The following is a 17,516-nucleotide window of genomic DNA, read 5'->3' on the forward strand; positions in this document are numbered from 1 at the left end:
GGGAGACCAGGAAAAAGTTCCTGGCTCATGGCTTTGGCCTAGCCCAGCCCCTGGCCATTGCAGCCCTTTGGGGAGTGAACCAGCAAATAAAAGATTGGTCTCTCTCCCTCTCTCTCCCTTTCTCTCTCTCTCTCTGTGACTCTGGCTTTCATATAAAAAAAATCTTAAAAAAATCATTTTTATTTATTTGAAAGGTAGAGCGACAGAAAAAGAGAGACACAGAGATCTTTCATCTACTGGTTCACTTCCCAAAATGCTGCAACAGCCAGAGCTGGACCAGGCTGAAGCCAGGAACCTAGAACTCCATCCAGGTCTTCCAAGTGGGTGGCAGGAACTTAAGTACTTGAGTCATCACCTGCTGCTTCCCAGGCACATTATCAGGGAGCTGGATTGGAAGTGCAGTAGTGGGTCTGGAACTGGAGCTCCGATACGGGATACAGGCGTCCTGGGCCACAGGGCTTGCTTTTGCTTTTCAGGTGTACCAGCCCTGGCCATTGTAGGCCCTGATATGACTCTTTGAAATATTTTATGCCACCCCTTTGAAAGGAGCAAAAATCCCCTGGTTTGGACAAGGTGAGGGTTAGCCCGTGAGTTAGAACAGGCCCAGTCTTCACTGGGCTCTGACAGGTCAGCCCAGCAAGGAACTTGACAGCTGTGCTGGTCAGAGCTGGGCCTGTCCCACTCTCTTCACTGCCCCCAGTTTCCATCAGGCTGCTCAGCCCCCTGCTCCTGGAGAAATCTTGGGTGTGTGTGGGGAAACTGCCAGCCTCCCGATGCCCTCCCAAGCAGGCAAAGTGGACGGAGCAGGGGCTTTGGAATCAGATCCAATTCAGTCCCCCAGCTCACTCATTTCCTAGACTGTGACCTTGGGCGATCCGGTTAACGTCTCTGAGCCCCGTGGGCGTTTGTGGATAGTAAGAATAGTTCCTGCTGCCCCGGGTTGCTGTGAGGCCTGAGAAATCCTGAGAAAGGCCTGGTGCTCAGCAGGCTCTCACGACAGGTCACCTCCTTGTCTGGCTCTGAGCCTCCTGCCCCTGACCCCGCAGTCCGGCGGCAGCCCTGGGCCTGGGTGCCTCCCACAGCCCTGCCCTGGGCTTTGCTGGGTGTGCTACCATGTCCTCTGGGAAACCTCTGCCAGGTGCTGCCTGCCTCCCACCTGCGGCCACTTTGGGCCGGACCCTCTGCACCCTGAGCTCCTGCTGGGGCCCTGCCTCCGCCATTTCTACCTCAGGTCTCGGGCGCCCCTCATCTCTCTGGGGCCAGGCAGCAGGAGGAGAGCTCCTCCCTCCCCAGAGGAAGGGAGGGTGGATGTGGGGTGGCAGTCACAGGGACATCAGCCAGATCCCTCAGCTCCAGGAGCCCTGCGAGCACAGGTGGAAAGGGAACCCAGCACCGGCAGGGAGCGGGCGGGAGGCAGTGCTGGGACTCGGTGGGTGGGCATCTCCCCGGCACTCAGTGTCTGTGGGTCACTCTTCTCTTTATTTAGAAAAGCCACCCATCTTTAGGCAACACTGAGAGGCTGAGAAAGGCACGGTAAGGGGAGGCGGTCGTGGCCGTGACACCTCCATGTATCTCCTTCACATGTTCGTGGGTCTCCCAGCACTGACCAACTAATGCAGGTGAAATCTTTAGAGAGAACCCCTCCTCCAAACCTGGGACTTCACCAGATCTGCTTTGGACAAAGGATCCCTTGGTGGCTTCATTGGTCCCTGGGAGCCCTGGGTGGGCAGGTTTTGTCTCCAGCAGACTCGGAGCCCGGGGGAGGAGACAGCCAGAGCGTGGGCCTCTCCCTCTCCCACCCCATCACGGCCTCTCCCGGTGGGCCAGGGATCCGTGTCCGGCTGGCTGGGGTGTGACATGAACTCGCATTTCTGGTGTGCTGTCTCATCACTTCAGCTGCGCTTGCTGAAGAGATCACCCACCCCCCACTGTACTGCGGTGTCACCTTTGCCATAAATCAAGTGACTTCATAGGAGTGGTCTATTTCTGGGTTCTCGTCTGTTCCCTGGGCTAGTTATCAGCGTGGTGCTGATTCCACGCTAGAGTAACAAGTGAGGCTTTATCATCCGTCTTGGTATCTACTTAGTGGAATCCTCCAACTTCGTTCCCTAAGATCATCTTGGCTAGTGCTGGTTCTTCATATTTCTCAGCACATTTTAGAATCTGTTTGTCAATCTCTACCGAAAGACAGTCGCTGAGATTGCAATAAATGTGCAGGTTAATTTGCGAATAACTTCCATGAACATCACTGAACTGTCTTGCATTTTTTAAGGTAGAGACCTTGCACGTCTTCCATTAGCTTTATTCCTAGGTATTTGCTAGTTCTAATCTAAAATGGTAAAGGGTATCTTTTCATTTCAATTTCTGCTTGGTGGTTATGTATTCACAGAAATTCGATTGATTTGTGTCATCTTGAGCTTAAACCGGGGACCTTCTAAATTCTTATTTAATCCCAGTACTTATTTAATCCCAGTACTTTGGGTTCTTCTGGATTTTCTGCTTACAATCCGGGCATCCCAGTGTTGGCCTCCCCATGTTTCAGAAAAGTCCTCGCAGCCTCGCTTTAGGTTGTTGATTTCCCATGAGCTCAATGACCCCCTGCCGGCTCCAAGCCCCACCCTCACCTCCAGAGCCCAGGACCCCAGGGCGCCCGGCTGCCCTTTCTTCTCCCCAGGTCTTTTCTGCTGCCTTCAGGAAGGGCCTGTTCGGGAATCACTTACTGCGGACGCAGGAGCGGGGACCCCAGGCTCCCTCAAGCTCTTAGCTAATGCTACTCTCCCACGCATCCCTGCCACAAGGCCTGGGCCCCGGGTTGGGGCCAGGGATGTTCTGGGGAAAAGTGTTAGCCGGCTCTGCCTCAGCTCCAGGGTGCATCTCTGCACCCTAAAGACTTCGGAGCTCAGGAAGAGGGTGAAACGGTCGGCTCAACTAACGCGGGGCTGGGGGCTGGTGGGGCTGGCCATGAGGCTGTGAGGACAGGCCTGCTGAATGGAGACAGAGGAACTCCAGCCCTCCGACCCCCCAGGAGACCACAGCATGGAGATAGGCAGGGCCCTCAGGAATCAGGCCTGGCCTTTGACAAGTCGTGTGAGAGGCCAGGGGCTCAGCATCCCTCCCAGACTTGGATCTTGGATCTGTCCCAGCGCAGAGCCTGAAGGCACTGAGCAGAGAGGTGGGGATGCAAAGGGAGGTAGCGCTGCAGCCGAGCAGCCTCTGTGTGCTGGGAACCTGCTGACCGCAGCCCACCTCGGCCCGGGGGCTGTCTCTCACTCACCCCTCGGGGAGACGGAGGACGCTGAGGCTCGGATCATTTCAGTAGCTTGTTCCAACTCTCTCCAAATTAGCAGGAGGCTCCCTGCACCCCACTCGCAGTTCCTCCCGAAGCCCTGGGTCTCTCTGGGGGTCCTGCACATGTGGCTCTGCCTTTAGGGGGTGTCTGGTGGACTCCTGACCCTCACAGTTCATCAAAGCGACCGACGGGCCGAGACGTGCAGCAGACACCCAGACTGAGTCGCGCAAGGTGAATTCCTGTGGGGCATACGGTGGTCGTTCAGGCCCCCTGCCCTTCCGAGGGGGCACCAGCCGCCCTCTAGGTCAGAGACCTCCCTCAGAACTTGCAGGGGAAAAAACCAAAAGATCAGGAAGGCACCATTTCCAGAGCAGGAGCCAGGAGAGAACGCGGTGGCCTGCATTCCAGATCTGTGGGGGATGAAAAGTGCAAGCATTCACGTGGCCTGCGGCGGCCTCTCCAGGTGCCGGAAGAACCATTGAGCTGTTTGGAGCCCCTTCAAATCCGGAGCATTCATGTGGGCACCCCAACACTGACCGCCAGTGTGGTCCCAGGCCTGGGGCTGCCTCTGAGAGAGGCGCTCTGCCTGCCGGCTCCCCGCTCCCCGCTCCCCGCCCGTCCCCGGTCCTGCTGTCCTCCCTGGTGGTCGGCAGACCTCACGCAGACCTCAGGGCAGCAGATGAGGTGGCAGGCTTGATTGCAAGTGACTTTTTGGTTTTTATTTTTAACTGGCACCTAAAAACGGTACATATTTATGAGCTCCATGTGATGTTTCCGTGCATGTACACAATGTGTAATGTTCAAATCAAGGTTAAAAATAGCGCTCCTCGAACAGTCAGCTTTTCCTTATGGCAAAAAATATTTAGAATCCGTGCTTCTAGTTTTGTTTTAGAAAAATATACAATTCACTGGCATTATTTATAGCCTTCCTACCATGCCATAAAGCACCAGAACTTACTCCTACCTAGCCGTGACTCAGTGCCCATTCATCAACTTTTCCCCATCCCACCCTCGCCGCTGGCCCCTAATAACACCGCCGTGGTGCTAGTGACTGCATGAGGTCCGAATGTTCAAGACTGCACACGGGAGTAAGTTGTGTGGCACTTGCCTTCCTGGGCCCGGCTTACTTAGCTCAATATAATGACCTGCAGCTGCAGTTGTTGGAAATGACAAGTTTTCATCCCACTCCACGGCGTTTGTGTGCGTTTATCCGTTTATCAGTGGAAGGACACTTAGGCCGCTAGCGGCAGTGGATACGAGTGCAGATGTCTCCTTGACAGGCGATTTCCTTTCCATTGGATGTCTACCCAGGGGTGGGATTGCTGGCCCACGTGGCAGTTCTCTGTTTCGTGTTTTTCCAGAAGCTCCATACTGGTTTCCGCAGGCTGTACTCATTTCCATTCCCGCCTGTGCTGTGGAGGCTCCCTCTCCTCCAGCCCTCACCAAGCCTATCTTTAAGGTGATGTCTGCTTGTGACTTTGGTTCCCGTTTCCCTGCTGATTAGTGGTGTTGAGCATTTTTTTCATCGACCTGTTTGTCCTTTGTATCTCTTCCTTTTAAAAATGTTTAGACCTTCTGCCCATTTTCCAGTTGGATTATTTTGGGGTGTTGGCTATTGTTTGAGTTCCTAATATCCATGCATGGATTTCAGACATTATTGCAGCAGGGCCGGCGTTACAGTGCAGCAGGTTCAGCTGCGCTGTGTAATGCCGGCGTCCCATATTGGAGCACCAGTTAAAGTCCAGGCTGCTCCGCTTCTGGTCCATCTCCCTGCTTATGCACCTGGGAAGGCAGCAGAAAATGGCCCAAATCCTTGGGCCTCTACCATCCATATAGGAGACGTGGATGGAGTTGCTGGCTTCTGGCTTTGGCCTGACCCAGCCCTGACTGTCGTAGGTATTTGGGGAGGAAACCAGCAGATGGAAAGTCTCTCTCTGTCTCTGCTGCTCTGCTATTCAAACAAATAAATAAATCTTAAAAAAAATTTTTTTTGCACCAAAATAAAGTGATGGTTTAATTTCATTTTCCACAACCTTTGTGAAGTACTCTGTACTCTGGTTAGTAGCCCCTTGTAAATAGTCACCGACTGTAGGTTTCCAGCATTTTCTCCCATTCTGTGGGTTGTGTCTTCTGTCCGTAGATGATCAGAGCTCTGCGCTGGGAGGTGGGGCTCTCTGACTGCTTTGAGGGCTTCACTCTCACCACCCTTCCCCCACCCTGGGCTGTGCCCTTGGCTTTGTGCCTTTCTAGAATTCAGGCAAAGCACCTGATAGCCACGGAGGCCCTTCTGTTGTTCCTTGGTCCCATATGATACGTGGTTCCAGACTGGACAAAATGTCTATGAATGAGCTGCTTGGGCTTTTATTAATGTGTCTACTACATTAGCGTGTTTGCTGTGGTCGAACCATCCTGGGACAAACCCAAGTTGATCATGACCCAAAACCAACCAACCAAACAAAAACAACTCTAACATACTGTTAGGCTTAATTTCCTAGTTTTGTGTAGGATTTTCACATTTATGTTCATAAGTTAGATTGTTCCAAACTCTCCTTGTCTGGTAAAGAGCCAGGGGCACCCTGGTGTCATAAAATGACTGGTCGATTCCCTCCCTCTTTCCTGCTTTTCCAATTCTTTGACAGTGAATGAAATCCTACCAGGCTTTGGATTGTATCAGAGCACACCCCCAGAGTCTGCCTGCTCCGCGGGGGACTTGGCACCGACCAGCAGACACCTCTTTCCTTGTTTATTTCTGGTGCTTTTGTTGCTTCTGGGCACATTCTGCTGGGAGCCAGCCATTTCCCCGGGGAAGCAGGGGTGAGGGTGAGGGGAAGCCCTGGGTGGGACAGAGGAGCTGTGCTGGGGGGCAGGCAGAGGGAGCCTCGAGCCTGGGGCCCCAGCACCCGCTGCAGCCAGCACGTGGTTCCGGGCACGAGCTCAGCATGAGCCCCTCTTGCAGGCACCATGTTCCGCAAGAAGAAGAAGAAACGCCCCGAGATCTCCGCCCCCCAGAACTTCCAGCACCGCGTCCACACCTCCTTTGACCCTAAGGAGGGCAAGTTTGTGGGGCTCCCCCCACAGTGGCAGAACATTCTGGACACTCTGCGGCGCCCCAAGCCTGTGGTGGACCCTTCACGCATCACACGGGTGCAGCTGCAGCCCATGAAGGTGAGGGGGTGGGCGAGGATGGCGGGGTGCCCAGGTCAGCTCCCCCACCCCGCAGTAAAACCCAAATGCACCTGGAGGAACCCCCACCCCAGCAGTGAGCAGTCAGTGAGCCGGCTGCCAGTCAGCTGGCCTGGAGAGGAGGGACCTGAGAGTCCCTCTTTGCAGGGTAGTAGGGCAACCAGACTAAACAAAAATACAAGATGCCCAGTTGACCCTGAACTTCAGATACCAGCGAATCGTCTTGTAGCATGAGTGTGTCCCAAGCAGGTATTTGCACCTAGAGCCCCCAAGGGCCTGGGGGTTCTCACAGAATGGGGCAGTGTAGTTGTGGGGATCAAGACAGGTGGAGCCAAGGGCCTGGTAGGAGCTGAGGTCCAGGGCCCGGTCAGGGAAGCCATGAAGCCTCCTGCAGGTGGAGGACACCCTGACCTGTTCTCTGCACACTTCTCCAGAGCTGGAGGACGCCCCCTCCCCACCCTGCACCGTGTCGCTCTGCAGGCTCAGCTTGCGCTGCCACTTGGCGTGCTGGGTTGTAACCCCCTGGTTACCCACCCATCTGCCCTGTCGTGTCCCTGTGTCCTGCACCGGCACAGGCCTAACCCGCAGGGAACCTAGTAAATTAATGAACGGGTGGGTGGTACAGCAAGGGGTCCTCCCGCCGAGGGGGCCCTCCTTCATGCTCCTCTTCCTCTGCCTGCAGACTGTGGTGCGGGGCAGTTCAGTGCCCTCCGACGGCTACATCTCAGGGCTGCTCAATGACATCCAGAAGTTGTCGGTCACCAGCTCCAACACCCTGCGCGGCCGCAGCCCCACCAGCCGGCGGCGGGCCCAGTCCCTGGGGCTGCTGGGGGACGAGCACTGGGCCACTGACCCGGATATGTACCTCCAGAGCCCGCAGTCGGAGCGCACCGAGCCCCACGGCCTCTACCTCAGCTGCAACGGGGGCACACCAGCAGGCCCCAGGCAGGGGCCGGGGCCCGAGCCGCAGAGCCCGCGCGTCCTGCCTAACGGGCTGGCCGCCAAGGCGCAGTCCCTGGGCCCCGCCGAGTTCCACGGTGCCTCACAGCGCTGCCTGCAGCTCGGTGCCTGCCTGCAGAGCTCCCCGCCCGCCACGTCTCCTTCCACGGCCGCCGGCAGGCGTGGCACGAAGGCTGCCAAGCATGGTTCCGAGGAGGCCCGGCCGCAGTCCTGCCTGGTAGGCTCGGCTGCGGGCAGGCCTGGAGGGGAAGGCAGCCCGAGTCCCAAGGCCCAGGAGAGCAGCCTGAAGCGCAGGCTGTTCCGAAGCATGTTTCTGTCCACTCCCGCCTCGGCCGCTCCGGGCAGCAGCAAGCCAGGCCCTCCGCCGCAGAGCAAGGTAGGCGGAGCCGGGGCCTCCCTTGGGGGGTGGGGGGCCGCTTCCAGGAAGGCAGGAGCCTGGCCTGGCGAGTGTCCACTGTGGCATGGGTGTCAGGGACCCAGGCCATTCATAGGATGGGGAGAATGAGAGGGACCAAAAAGATCACGAACCCAGCTCAGCCTCAGCTGAGGAGTCCACCCTGAACCAGCCACTGCCCACGTCCCCCTGAGGCCTAGCACGTGGGAGGCACAGGTTGCAAGCCAGGTCCCCCTTCGTGGGACCAGGGCTCCTCCAAGGGGCTTACGATAGGCCCTTGCTGCCCCCTGGGGCCTAGGTGGCCCACATAGAGGGCAAACACCCCCGGAAAGGCAGCTCCCTACCCACCAGCCCAGAGCAGACCCCGCCCCCACCTGGACATAGCTGGGTGCTCCAGCCCTGGGGGTGGGAGACAGGTGGCCCTCAGAGCACTGCTGCCTCTGGCCTGAGGCACAGGCCTGCTCTCCTTTGCTGAGGCTGGCCCTTGTTCGACCTCCAGTCCTGTAATTACTTCCTTCTGAGCAGAGCCTGGAGGGTGGGCTCTCCTGGGTCCGTTGACGGCGCAGGTGTGGCACCTTCTTCCCACGAGAAGGGTAGAGGGGCCCTCGTGGGGACCCTTCCTGGTGAGCAGATCAGAGCCCGGCTTTGCTTCTCACCTGCCGGCCCCTTCGGCAGAGGAGCAGATGCACTCACAGCGAGGGAGAGGATCCCCAGGCGTGGAGAGCAAACCAGAGAAGGAAGCCGGAGAGAGCGCCCCATGCCGGCTGCCTCCGTTCCCCGCCGGGCCCTCGCGCTGGGCCTCAGAAGCTGCTGCTGGCAATGGCCTGCGTGATGGGTGTCTCCCCTTCATAGTGGTGGTGGTGGTAGGGGCTTTGAGAGCAAGCCCGGGGGGAGGGGTGACCTGGACCTACAAGCACGCCAAGTCACCACTGGCTGTGGCACCCAGGGAAGGCTCTAGGCTTTGTGCACTTGAGCTCTGGGGGATGGCAGGTGTAGCTTGCCGTGTCCCTGTGAGGAGCATCTGAGCTGAGGGGTCTGTGGAAGGCTGTACCTAGGGGAGGCATCCCCAGAAAACCAAGGTGGGCACAGTCGATGTGAGATGCCATAGCTTGCCTGGCTCCCACCCACAAGGTCGATGCTAGTACCACCCCCAGCTGGGACAAACAAAAATCCTCCAGACATAGCTCAGTGTCTCTTAGGGGGGCGAAGTGCTCCCCAGTTGAGAATCACCACGCTGGGCCAAACCTAACACACTAGGGCACACCCAACTTCTTCCTCCTCCCTCCGCAGCCCACCCGGGAAGCCCTGGACCCATCCAGCAGCATGAGCCCGCGGTTGGCACCGGACTCACAGCAGCTCTCTCAGCGGCTGTCCATGCACCGGTGCCCTGGGCAGGCAGGCCCGTGCTGGTGTGCCAGGGCGGCTGCTCAGGCTGTGAGAGTCCCCTGTACTCGGACCTGAAGCCTCTCACTGTGGCTAAAGAGCAAAGGAGGATGAGGACGAGGAGTGGGGGGTGGGGGGGAGGGGCCAAAGAGGTAGGACAGGTGGGTGCTTTGGAGTTTTGCAGCAGTTTCACCTAGAGCCGGAAGGGCAAACCCTGCTGAGACACCCACTGTGAACACGAAGTACAAAGATACAGGGCACCAATACACCCGCAGCATAGGGGCCATCGGTGAGGTCCATGGGGACTGATGTCTGGCTGTGCCCCTGGGCGAGTTGCTTGACCTCTGGGAGCCTGTTTGCTTGCACAGATGGAGAGGCAGCAGTGCCCACGGGATAATAAAACAACCCAAGGGCTAGGAGGACCCAGTGAGGTAATGCACCCCGGGTACTTGTCCAGGAGGCAAGTTTGATGATTTCTGACAACTTGTGACACGGCCTCTGTCTTCAGGACACTCCTGGTGCAGCCCCCAAGCTCCCAGCCAGGAGCCCTGGCCCCGGGGCACACGAGGCACTGTCAGTGCACAGCACCCTCCTGGCGGCTTCCTTCGCCCAAGGTCCCCAGCACCAGGTAACTCCCGGAGTAATCCAGAGCCTGCAGCGATGCATTAACCCGCCATCCGCCCCTCCCTTTCCTTGTCATGGCTCCATCTGTTTCTTTTCTTTTTTAAAGATTTTATTTATTTTTCTGAGAGGTAGAGTTACAGAGAGAGGGAGAGACAGAGAGAGAGGTTTTGCATTGCTGGTTCACTCCCCAAATGGCCGCAACTGCCAGAGCTGGACTGATCTGAAGCCAGGAGCCAGAAGCTTCTTCTGAGTCTCCCACCTAGGTTCAGGGGTCCAAAGGCACATTAGCAGGGAGCTGGATTGGAAGTGAAGCAGCCAGGACTCGAACCGGCATCCATGTGGGATGCCGGCACTGCAGGCTGGGGCTTTAACCTGCTGCGCCACCGCACCGGCCCCTCCATCCATTTCAGTTGGTCCTTGCCCATGGTAACCTCGTGCAGCAAGGCCACCGATGGACATGTGGACAGGCCCCTGCCTTCTCTCCCAGCTGAGGGGTCCTTTGCCAGGAGAAAGTGGGGGCTGCTCCCAGGAGTCCCATAGACTCTCCTTCAAAGCCTCGGCCTCAAGCCTGGACCTCGCTGATCTCGAGCTCCAGATCTCACTGGCCGCAGGTCCCCAGCCCTGGGGGACACCGAGCCCTCTGCTGGGGACATGGCCTCCCAGGGCACACACACAGGCTCCCTGTGCAGGCACAGCACTCAGACCCAGCTGTGGCCTCCCTGCCCTGGGGTGTGAGTGGAGACCCGGATGCCCAGGGCCGCCTCCCCCCCGAGATGGGCGAGGGAACTCAGGAGGGAAGAGTGCTGTGACCCAGCAGCAAGGAGGGAAGCCTTCTGGGGGCCCAACTGTCAGTCACCCAGGAGAGGGACTCTGCTCTGGGTGTCTTACCAGGGGCAGCAGAGCAGGTGCAAAGATGGGAGCCGGGGGCGAGCTTTGCTCACAGCACCCTCCGGTTTTCTCTGGTGCCCTGCCTGGCCAGCCAGCACCCACAGGTCACAGGGGCTGCCCCTGCCCCCTGGGAGGGTTCCTGCACACAGTCCCACAGCCACACACCTTCCTGTTTTTTGCTTTGTCCCTGCAGCCCAGCTCCTCCTTCCGCCAGCCGCAGAAAGACTCCCTGCCAAGCCTGGTGGTCAAGGCCCAGTCCTTGCCTTCAGACCAGCCTGTAGGGACATTCAGTCCCCTGCCCCCTTCGGACACCAGCAGCCCCCTGAAGTCTCTTCGTACCACTCCAGCCACTGGCCCACTGCCCAGCCGGTCCTCACCGGCCGGCTCCCCCAGGACCCGGCACGCTCAGATCAGCACCAGCAACCTGTACCTGCCCCAGGACCCCGCAGCGGCCAAGGGCGCCCTGGCCGGCGAGGACACGGGTGTGGTGACTCACGAGCAGTTCAAGGCTGCGCTCAGGATGGTGGTGGACCAGGGTGACCCCCGGCTGCTGCTGGACAGCTACGTGAAGATCGGCGAAGGCTCCACTGGCATCGTCTGCCTGGCCCGCGAGAAGCACTCGGGCCGCCAGGTGGCCGTCAAGATGATGGACCTCCGGAAGCAGCAGCGCCGGGAGCTGCTCTTTAATGAGGTGGGCCGGGGGGCGGGGGGCGGGGGGGCTGGGATGGTCAGCCTGGGCAGGGATGAGCAGCAGCGGCGAGATTCTGGGGCGCGTGCCCGGCACTCAGGGCCCCTGCTGCCCACAGGTGGTGATCATGCGAGACTACCAGCACCTGAACGTGGTGGAGATGTACAAGAGCTACCTGGTGGGCGAGGAGCTGTGGGTGCTCATGGAGTTCCTGCAGGGTGGGGCCCTCACCGACATCATCTCCCAAGTCAGGTGGGCAGCACTGCCCCAGCAGGGGCATGAGGCGGCCTCTGGGGACCTGTCAGATGGGCCTGTTTGGGGTAACTGATTCCTAGAGGTGTTAGGGGAGGGGAGTATGTGGGGAAGAGAGGAGTGGTCTGCACCATAGGTGCTGGCTCAGTTCCCGCCAGGCTGTGACCTGACCGGGGCTCCCCCGCACCTTGCCCCGGGGGGAGCCCTGTCGTGCCCAGCCCTGCAGCCCCAGCACAGCTAACACCTGTGGCCCATCTGCGGGCCCTGCGTCCCTGTGCAGACTGAATGAGGAGCAGATCGCCACCGTGTGCGAGGCCGTGCTGCAGGCGCTGGCTTACCTGCACGCCCAGGGAGTCATCCACCGGGACATCAAGAGCGACTCCATCCTGCTGACCCTGGACGGCAGGGTAGGCCCCGCCCTGTCCCCCGACACAGCTGCCGCCACCTCCCTCCTGCTGGTTCCTCACCCTCCCCTCTCAACCCCAGGTGAAGCTCTCCGACTTCGGATTCTGTGCTCAGATCAGCAAAGATGTCCCTAAGAGGAAGTCCCTGGTGGGAACCCCCTACTGGATGGCTCCAGAAGTGATCTCCAGGTCTCTGTATGCCACCGAGGTAACCGTCCACCCCCCCACACCCTCAGCATCCCAGATGTGTGGGACGTAAAGTACTGTCCCCCCTCCCCACACCCCCAGGATTCCCCCCACACACAGCCCGGTTCCCAGACCCCACGTCAGTCAGTACCTCTCCCCCTTTCTCGTGGGGCTGCTTTCACCTGTGACTTCTCTGCCAGTGTCCCCCGCCCCCCGCTAAGTTCAAGGGCATGGAGAGGCACAACCAGGCTTCTCCATGTGTGCTGGCCTCTCTCAGAGAGTGGCCAACAGCCGTGTCCCTCCAGTCCGTGGTCGCTTGTGCAGGGGAGGGAGGAGACAGCCATCCCAGCAGGCCGCTCCCGAGGCCAGGGGTCAGGAGCAGTGCCCTCCTGCAGGTGGATGTCTGGTCCCTGGGCATCATGGTGATCGAGATGGTGGATGGGGAGCCACCCTACTTCAGCGACTCGCCGGTGCAAGCCATGAAGAGGCTCCGGGACAGCCCCCCGCCCAGGCTGAGGAACTCCCACAAGGTCAGTTGGTGCACAGACCCCTTCCTCCTGCAGCACGAGGACAGAGTCTGGGCTCCAGGCCAGCACCAGCCCTGCTTGTCTACAGGAAACCTGTGCCTGGGCGTGTGGCCACATCTGCACCAGCTCCCAGGGTCACGCCACAAGTCCCTATCTGACGCAGGCCCAGGCCTCAGGCTCCCTGTGCCCCATTTGCCAGGGGATCCGACTCAGCTGCCCCTCATCCTGACCACAGCTGAGCCCCAGCTCCCCCTTAAAGCCAGCACAGCCCTCTGTCTGTGGAGATAGTTAACCCTTTTTTCTCAAGTACCCTCAAACAGCCCCTGCTGGTTGGTTAACAAAGGACTTCTAGGTGGCACTGCCATCTGGTGGCCAGGGCTAGGAATGTCCCGGGGGGTTGGAGCCCAGGGTCTAAATGGCAAAATCGGTCTGTGGTCACCACAGTAGGAGGTGTAGGAGGTGTCTTGCAAGACACCTCGTGCTTGGACCCTATGCTGCTGACCTTGAGATTAGCAGACAGGAGGGATCGGGCTGGCTAATTCTACAGCAGCCCAGGACTCGGCCTCACCCCAACATACTGCTCAAAATGAACCAAGATAACCTTGCCTTTGGCTCTAAGGCTTAGAGCAACAAAGAAATCTTCCTTTGCAGATTCTGCCTTGCTCTTTTCTATATATATATATATATATTTTTTTTTTGGTCATCACTCAAGTCTTAGGTGGCAGACAGGGCAAGCACACCTTATCCTAAGGCCATTTTACGGGGGGGGGGGGGGGGACTGACTCCCACAGAAAACTGCAACTTGCCCTAGATCCAGGGCAGACCCAGGACAGTCCCTCCTACAGAGCCACAGAGCCCGAGCACTGGGGGCCTGAGAGGCAGGCTGAAGGGATGAGCTGTCTTGGAACTCGGCTGTCTTGAGTCCCAGGCATCTTCGCTTGGCAGCCCCCATTCCAGGAGAACTGGTCACTTTTCCTGGACTGACGCCACCTCCTCCACGTGCCTGGAAGGAACCAGGACACAGGAAGCAGCAATGGGGCTGGGCAGTCCGGTCCCCCTGAAGCGCCTGCAGACCGTGACTTCCTCTTGGGGCCCTGTCTCCACAGGTCTCCCCGGTGCTTCGAGACTTCCTAGAGCGGATGCTGGTGCGGGACCCCCAAGAGAGGGCCACAGCCCAGGAGCTCCTGGACCACCCCTTCCTGCTGCAGACGGGGCTGCCTGAGTGCCTGGTGCCCCTGATCCAGCTCTACCGCAAGCAGACCTCCGCCTGCTGAGCCACCTCCACAGTGCACCTGCCACCTGTGCCCACAGGCAGGGCACACGGGGCAGCCAGCCTGCCCCACTCTCAGTATTCTCTCCAAAGATTGAATGTGAAGCAACCCCCCCGCCCCTCTGCCCACTGGGCCAGGCCGGACCTGCCCCCTCGGTCTCTCCCTCCCTCCCCACAGTCCCCAGCTGCCTTTGGGCTGATGGAGACTCCTGCAGGATGCTCTTTGTTATTTGCCCAGGGATATTTCTAAGAAACAGAGACTGGCGCTCCTGGCCACTGGGGCCAGCGCAGCAGGCAAGGCTGCTGCGGGTTTGTCTGTTTCTGTTTTTTTTAAAGGGAGTTGTACACGGGCAGCCTGCTCGTCTCGGGGTGGGGGTGGGGGATGCGGGGAACTGCTGTCCCCAGCACTGGAGTCAAACCCTGGGGTCTCAGGAGCCAAGGGGAGGCTCTGACTACCTGAACCCCTCTTCCTCCCAAGTGACTTCCTGAACCTGCCCCTGACCCACCCACATAGCCTGCTCTGAGGCCCTGGGCGGCGCAGAGGGCGTTCTCTGAGTGAAAGAGGAGGAAGGGGTCGTTGTCAGAGTGGTCTCACTCCACAGGATACAGAGGGCGAACACGTGTGTGGGGGGAGAAGGCTCCCCGCCAGCCTGGGTCCCTTTGGGTCACCCACAGCCAGCTTCAGGAAGGCTGCCCCCACCTCCCTCCCACTCACCACAGAACCTGCTTCCTCGGCCTGGCTCCCCACCCAGGGAGCGGTGGCAGTGAGTCTAAGGCGCGTGCAGGGCCTTGGGGGGCTGGTGCCATGTGAGGGCTAGAGCCCAAGGGGACACGGTCTGTTTCTTCTGTCCATTTCATCTCAATCACCAGGTCATCAGGGACCCATGCTTCTCTCCAGAGCCCTGGCCTGGGGGAGGTGAACCCGGCCAGTGTGAGCCACCTGCCTCCTGTACCCCACCCCTACTCCCACCTTCAGGGCTGCTATGAGACAGGGAATTCCAGGGAAGAACTTCCGGCGTCTGGGCCCTACCTAGATAATATTTTTAGATTCCTCTGCTCCCTAGTGGCCTGCAAGGAACTTTGCAAGGACTTTTTTTTTTTTTTTTAAGGGTCAGAGTTTTAAAAACAAAAGCATCTTCCCTAGAAATTTTTGTGAATTGTTTGCACTTGTGCCTGTTTTAAATTAAACTTGAGTGTTCAAAACCTCCTGGCTTCCTGCTGTCTCTGGGATGGGAGCTGGATGCTGGGAGTGGGTGGCAGGGGTGGCCCCCTGCTGCCCCTCGCCACACAGCTCAGTGGTCCCTGCAGGCCGCAGAGTACCCAGGCCCCTGCTGACCAAGGCCAGAGGAGGGACACAGGAAGTGACAGGCCCCCGGGACTGAGGGAGACTGGAAGGCAGGGCTCCTTCCCTCCCCGGGGAGAACGCGCCCTCTGGGAAAGACCGGGTCAAGCGCCTGCCCACATCGCTTCTCCTTCCTCCTGCCTGCTGCCCACTCCCTGGACCCCCAGCAAGTGACCAGAAACTTCCAGCGAGAAAGCCGTGCCCGCGGAGGAAGAGGGCGTGGCCCCGGAGGAGAGCAGAGCGGGGCTGGGGTTCTGGATAGGGGCGAATCAGTGGATGAGACTATCCTACCGAATCCAGTACCCCCTTCCTTCCAGAACTCCCAATGTTCACCGACATCTCTTAGGGGTAAGGGGCCATCCAGACCGCTGCCCAGGGGCTGTAGTCCCAGCCCCAGCGGCTCCGTGGGAAGCGGTGCCTGTGACTTCCCCGCTGGAGGAGCCCTGGGAGGCTGGGATGGAGGGGACCTCCCCAGGACGCTGCGCCTCCCTCCACCTCCCCGAAGGAGAGGCTGCTAAGGCAAACAGGCCAGTTCTCACGACGGAACAACACTGGATTTATTAACTGCTCTTCTGAGTTCTCAGAGTCGTCCCTCCACACACCATCACTCCCAGAGCCGGTGGCTGTGTCCCTTGGCTTCACACACAGGCCAGCGCTGCCTTGATCTCCGAGTGCTGAGCTTCGGTGGCCTGGGCCACTCTTTGCAATGGCGAAAGCCAAAGGAATGGGAAGGGCAGAGTATCTGGCGCAGTCTCTCCCAAAGTGGACAGAGCAACGGGGGCCCCAGGCTCGCTGCCTTGGGGCTGACCCCGAGCCGGGCTTGGCCAGAGAGCCGGAAGGACAGCAAGGCGGGCAGACGCACAGTTCTGTTCAGACGGGAGCCAGCTGCGGGGCTGCACAAACACGACTCAGCGGCCAGGCCCCGGCTGTGCCACAGGGAAAAGCCCTCACCTGTGGGCTACCCAGTAAAGAGGGTCCCGGGTGGCATCCGGCCAAGAAGCCGCTTGTCAGAGACGCTGGAGAGATGACCCCTCTTCTGATACAGTGCAGGACCCAGACCTCCTGCTGTCTTTAAGCCAAAATACTAGTCTCCTTACACCACTATAAACTTCCTTCAAAGTCAACCCAGCGGAAGAAGGGCCAGGGATCCGAAGGAAGCCGTTTGCACGTGGGGGGCCCGCCAGCCCCTCCTCCCCTCGGGCTTCTCCGGTGCTCCCGTGTGGCTCGCCCACCCCGCAGACCGTGGATTCTTGGGGAGAAGCCAGGAGAGGGCAGAGCAGCTCAGCAAAGGAAACAAATGTCATGAGAGCGGGACCCGAGATTTGGAAATCCTAACGGAAGGGCTGGCGGCTCCCGTTTGCGGGCAGAGGGCAGGAGCTCTTGGGGCACGGGCCCTTAACTTGAGAGATGAACCCGGGCTCCCACTGCTCCCCTGTGAGAGTTTTTGGTTCACTGGCCCTCACTTCATGCTACGAAGTGACTTCAAGTATCCGGATTTAATGTTTTACTAGAGGAGGACGATGAGCGCGGAGGAAGAACCGGAGACACGCGGCTTCGCAGCCGGGAGAGCGCGGCACCGCCACCAGGGGGCACCAGAGATCACGTCCAGCTCGCGCGCCCCGGCGGCCTCGCGGATCTGGGGTGGCTGGGTGTCCACCCTGCGCCTGACACCTGCACCGGCCCCGTTCCCCATCTCCCTCCCACACGCCCCAGGCCCAGTTTCTCCGCATGGCCATTTTCGCTTCAGGCAGTTGCCTCGGAGTTTCTGGTCTGCAACCTTCGGTTCGGGAAAGACGTCTCGCGAAGACCGCAGCGCAGGCCGGTGAGGAGCAGCGCGCTCCGCCCTCGAGGTTCAGAAAATGAGCCCCACCTGCCGCCACGGGCGGGCAGACCGCCCCGACACGTGCGCCGGCGCCGCCGCACGGTCCTAGTGCCCACGGGCTCCTACACGCCCCCCTTGCCCGCCCCCACGCTAGGCGGGTGGGTATAGAGAGTCGGAGGGCGCGGGCAGGAGAGGACGTGGGACTCCGCGGGGAAGAGGCTTTTTGCTGCCTCTCCGCGGTGGCCCGTGACTCACTAGTCCGCCGGGAGGTGAAGCTGGGCTGGGCCGCGTTCCGCGCGGCGGC

General features: G+C 59.5%; 1 protein-coding gene across 3 annotated transcripts in view; it reads left to right on the forward strand.

The window, feature by feature from the left end:
• PAK6 (p21 (RAC1) activated kinase 6) overlaps nt 1-15,236 on the forward strand; it is a 32,462-nt gene extending 17,226 nt beyond the window's left edge. For 2 of the 3 annotated variants that reach the window (XM_062205620.1, XM_062205619.1), the window contains 9 exons: nt 6,246-6,454; nt 7,155-7,808; nt 9,718-9,837; nt 10,915-11,412; nt 11,528-11,661; nt 11,942-12,068; nt 12,148-12,273; nt 12,647-12,781; nt 13,885-15,236. In XM_062205620.1, the coding sequence (XP_062061604.1) occupies nt 6,251-6,454; nt 7,155-7,808; nt 9,718-9,837; nt 10,915-11,412; nt 11,528-11,661; nt 11,942-12,068; nt 12,148-12,273; nt 12,647-12,781; nt 13,885-14,052 (2,166 nt within the window). In that variant the 5' untranslated portion in view covers nt 6,246-6,250 and the 3' untranslated portion in view covers nt 14,053-15,236. The remainder of the gene's footprint in view (nt 1-6,245; nt 6,455-7,154; nt 7,809-9,717; nt 9,838-10,914; nt 11,413-11,527; nt 11,662-11,941; nt 12,069-12,147; nt 12,274-12,646; nt 12,782-13,884) is intronic. The other variant, XM_062205621.1, reaches the window with a different exon arrangement.
• The last annotated feature ends 2,280 nt before the right edge of the window (nt 15,237-17,516 follow it).

The sequence above is a fragment of the Lepus europaeus genome, chromosome 11 (genome assembly GCF_033115175.1).
Source record: "Lepus europaeus isolate LE1 chromosome 11, mLepTim1.pri, whole genome shotgun sequence".
Taxonomy (NCBI): Eukaryota; Metazoa; Chordata; class Mammalia; order Lagomorpha; family Leporidae; genus Lepus; species Lepus europaeus.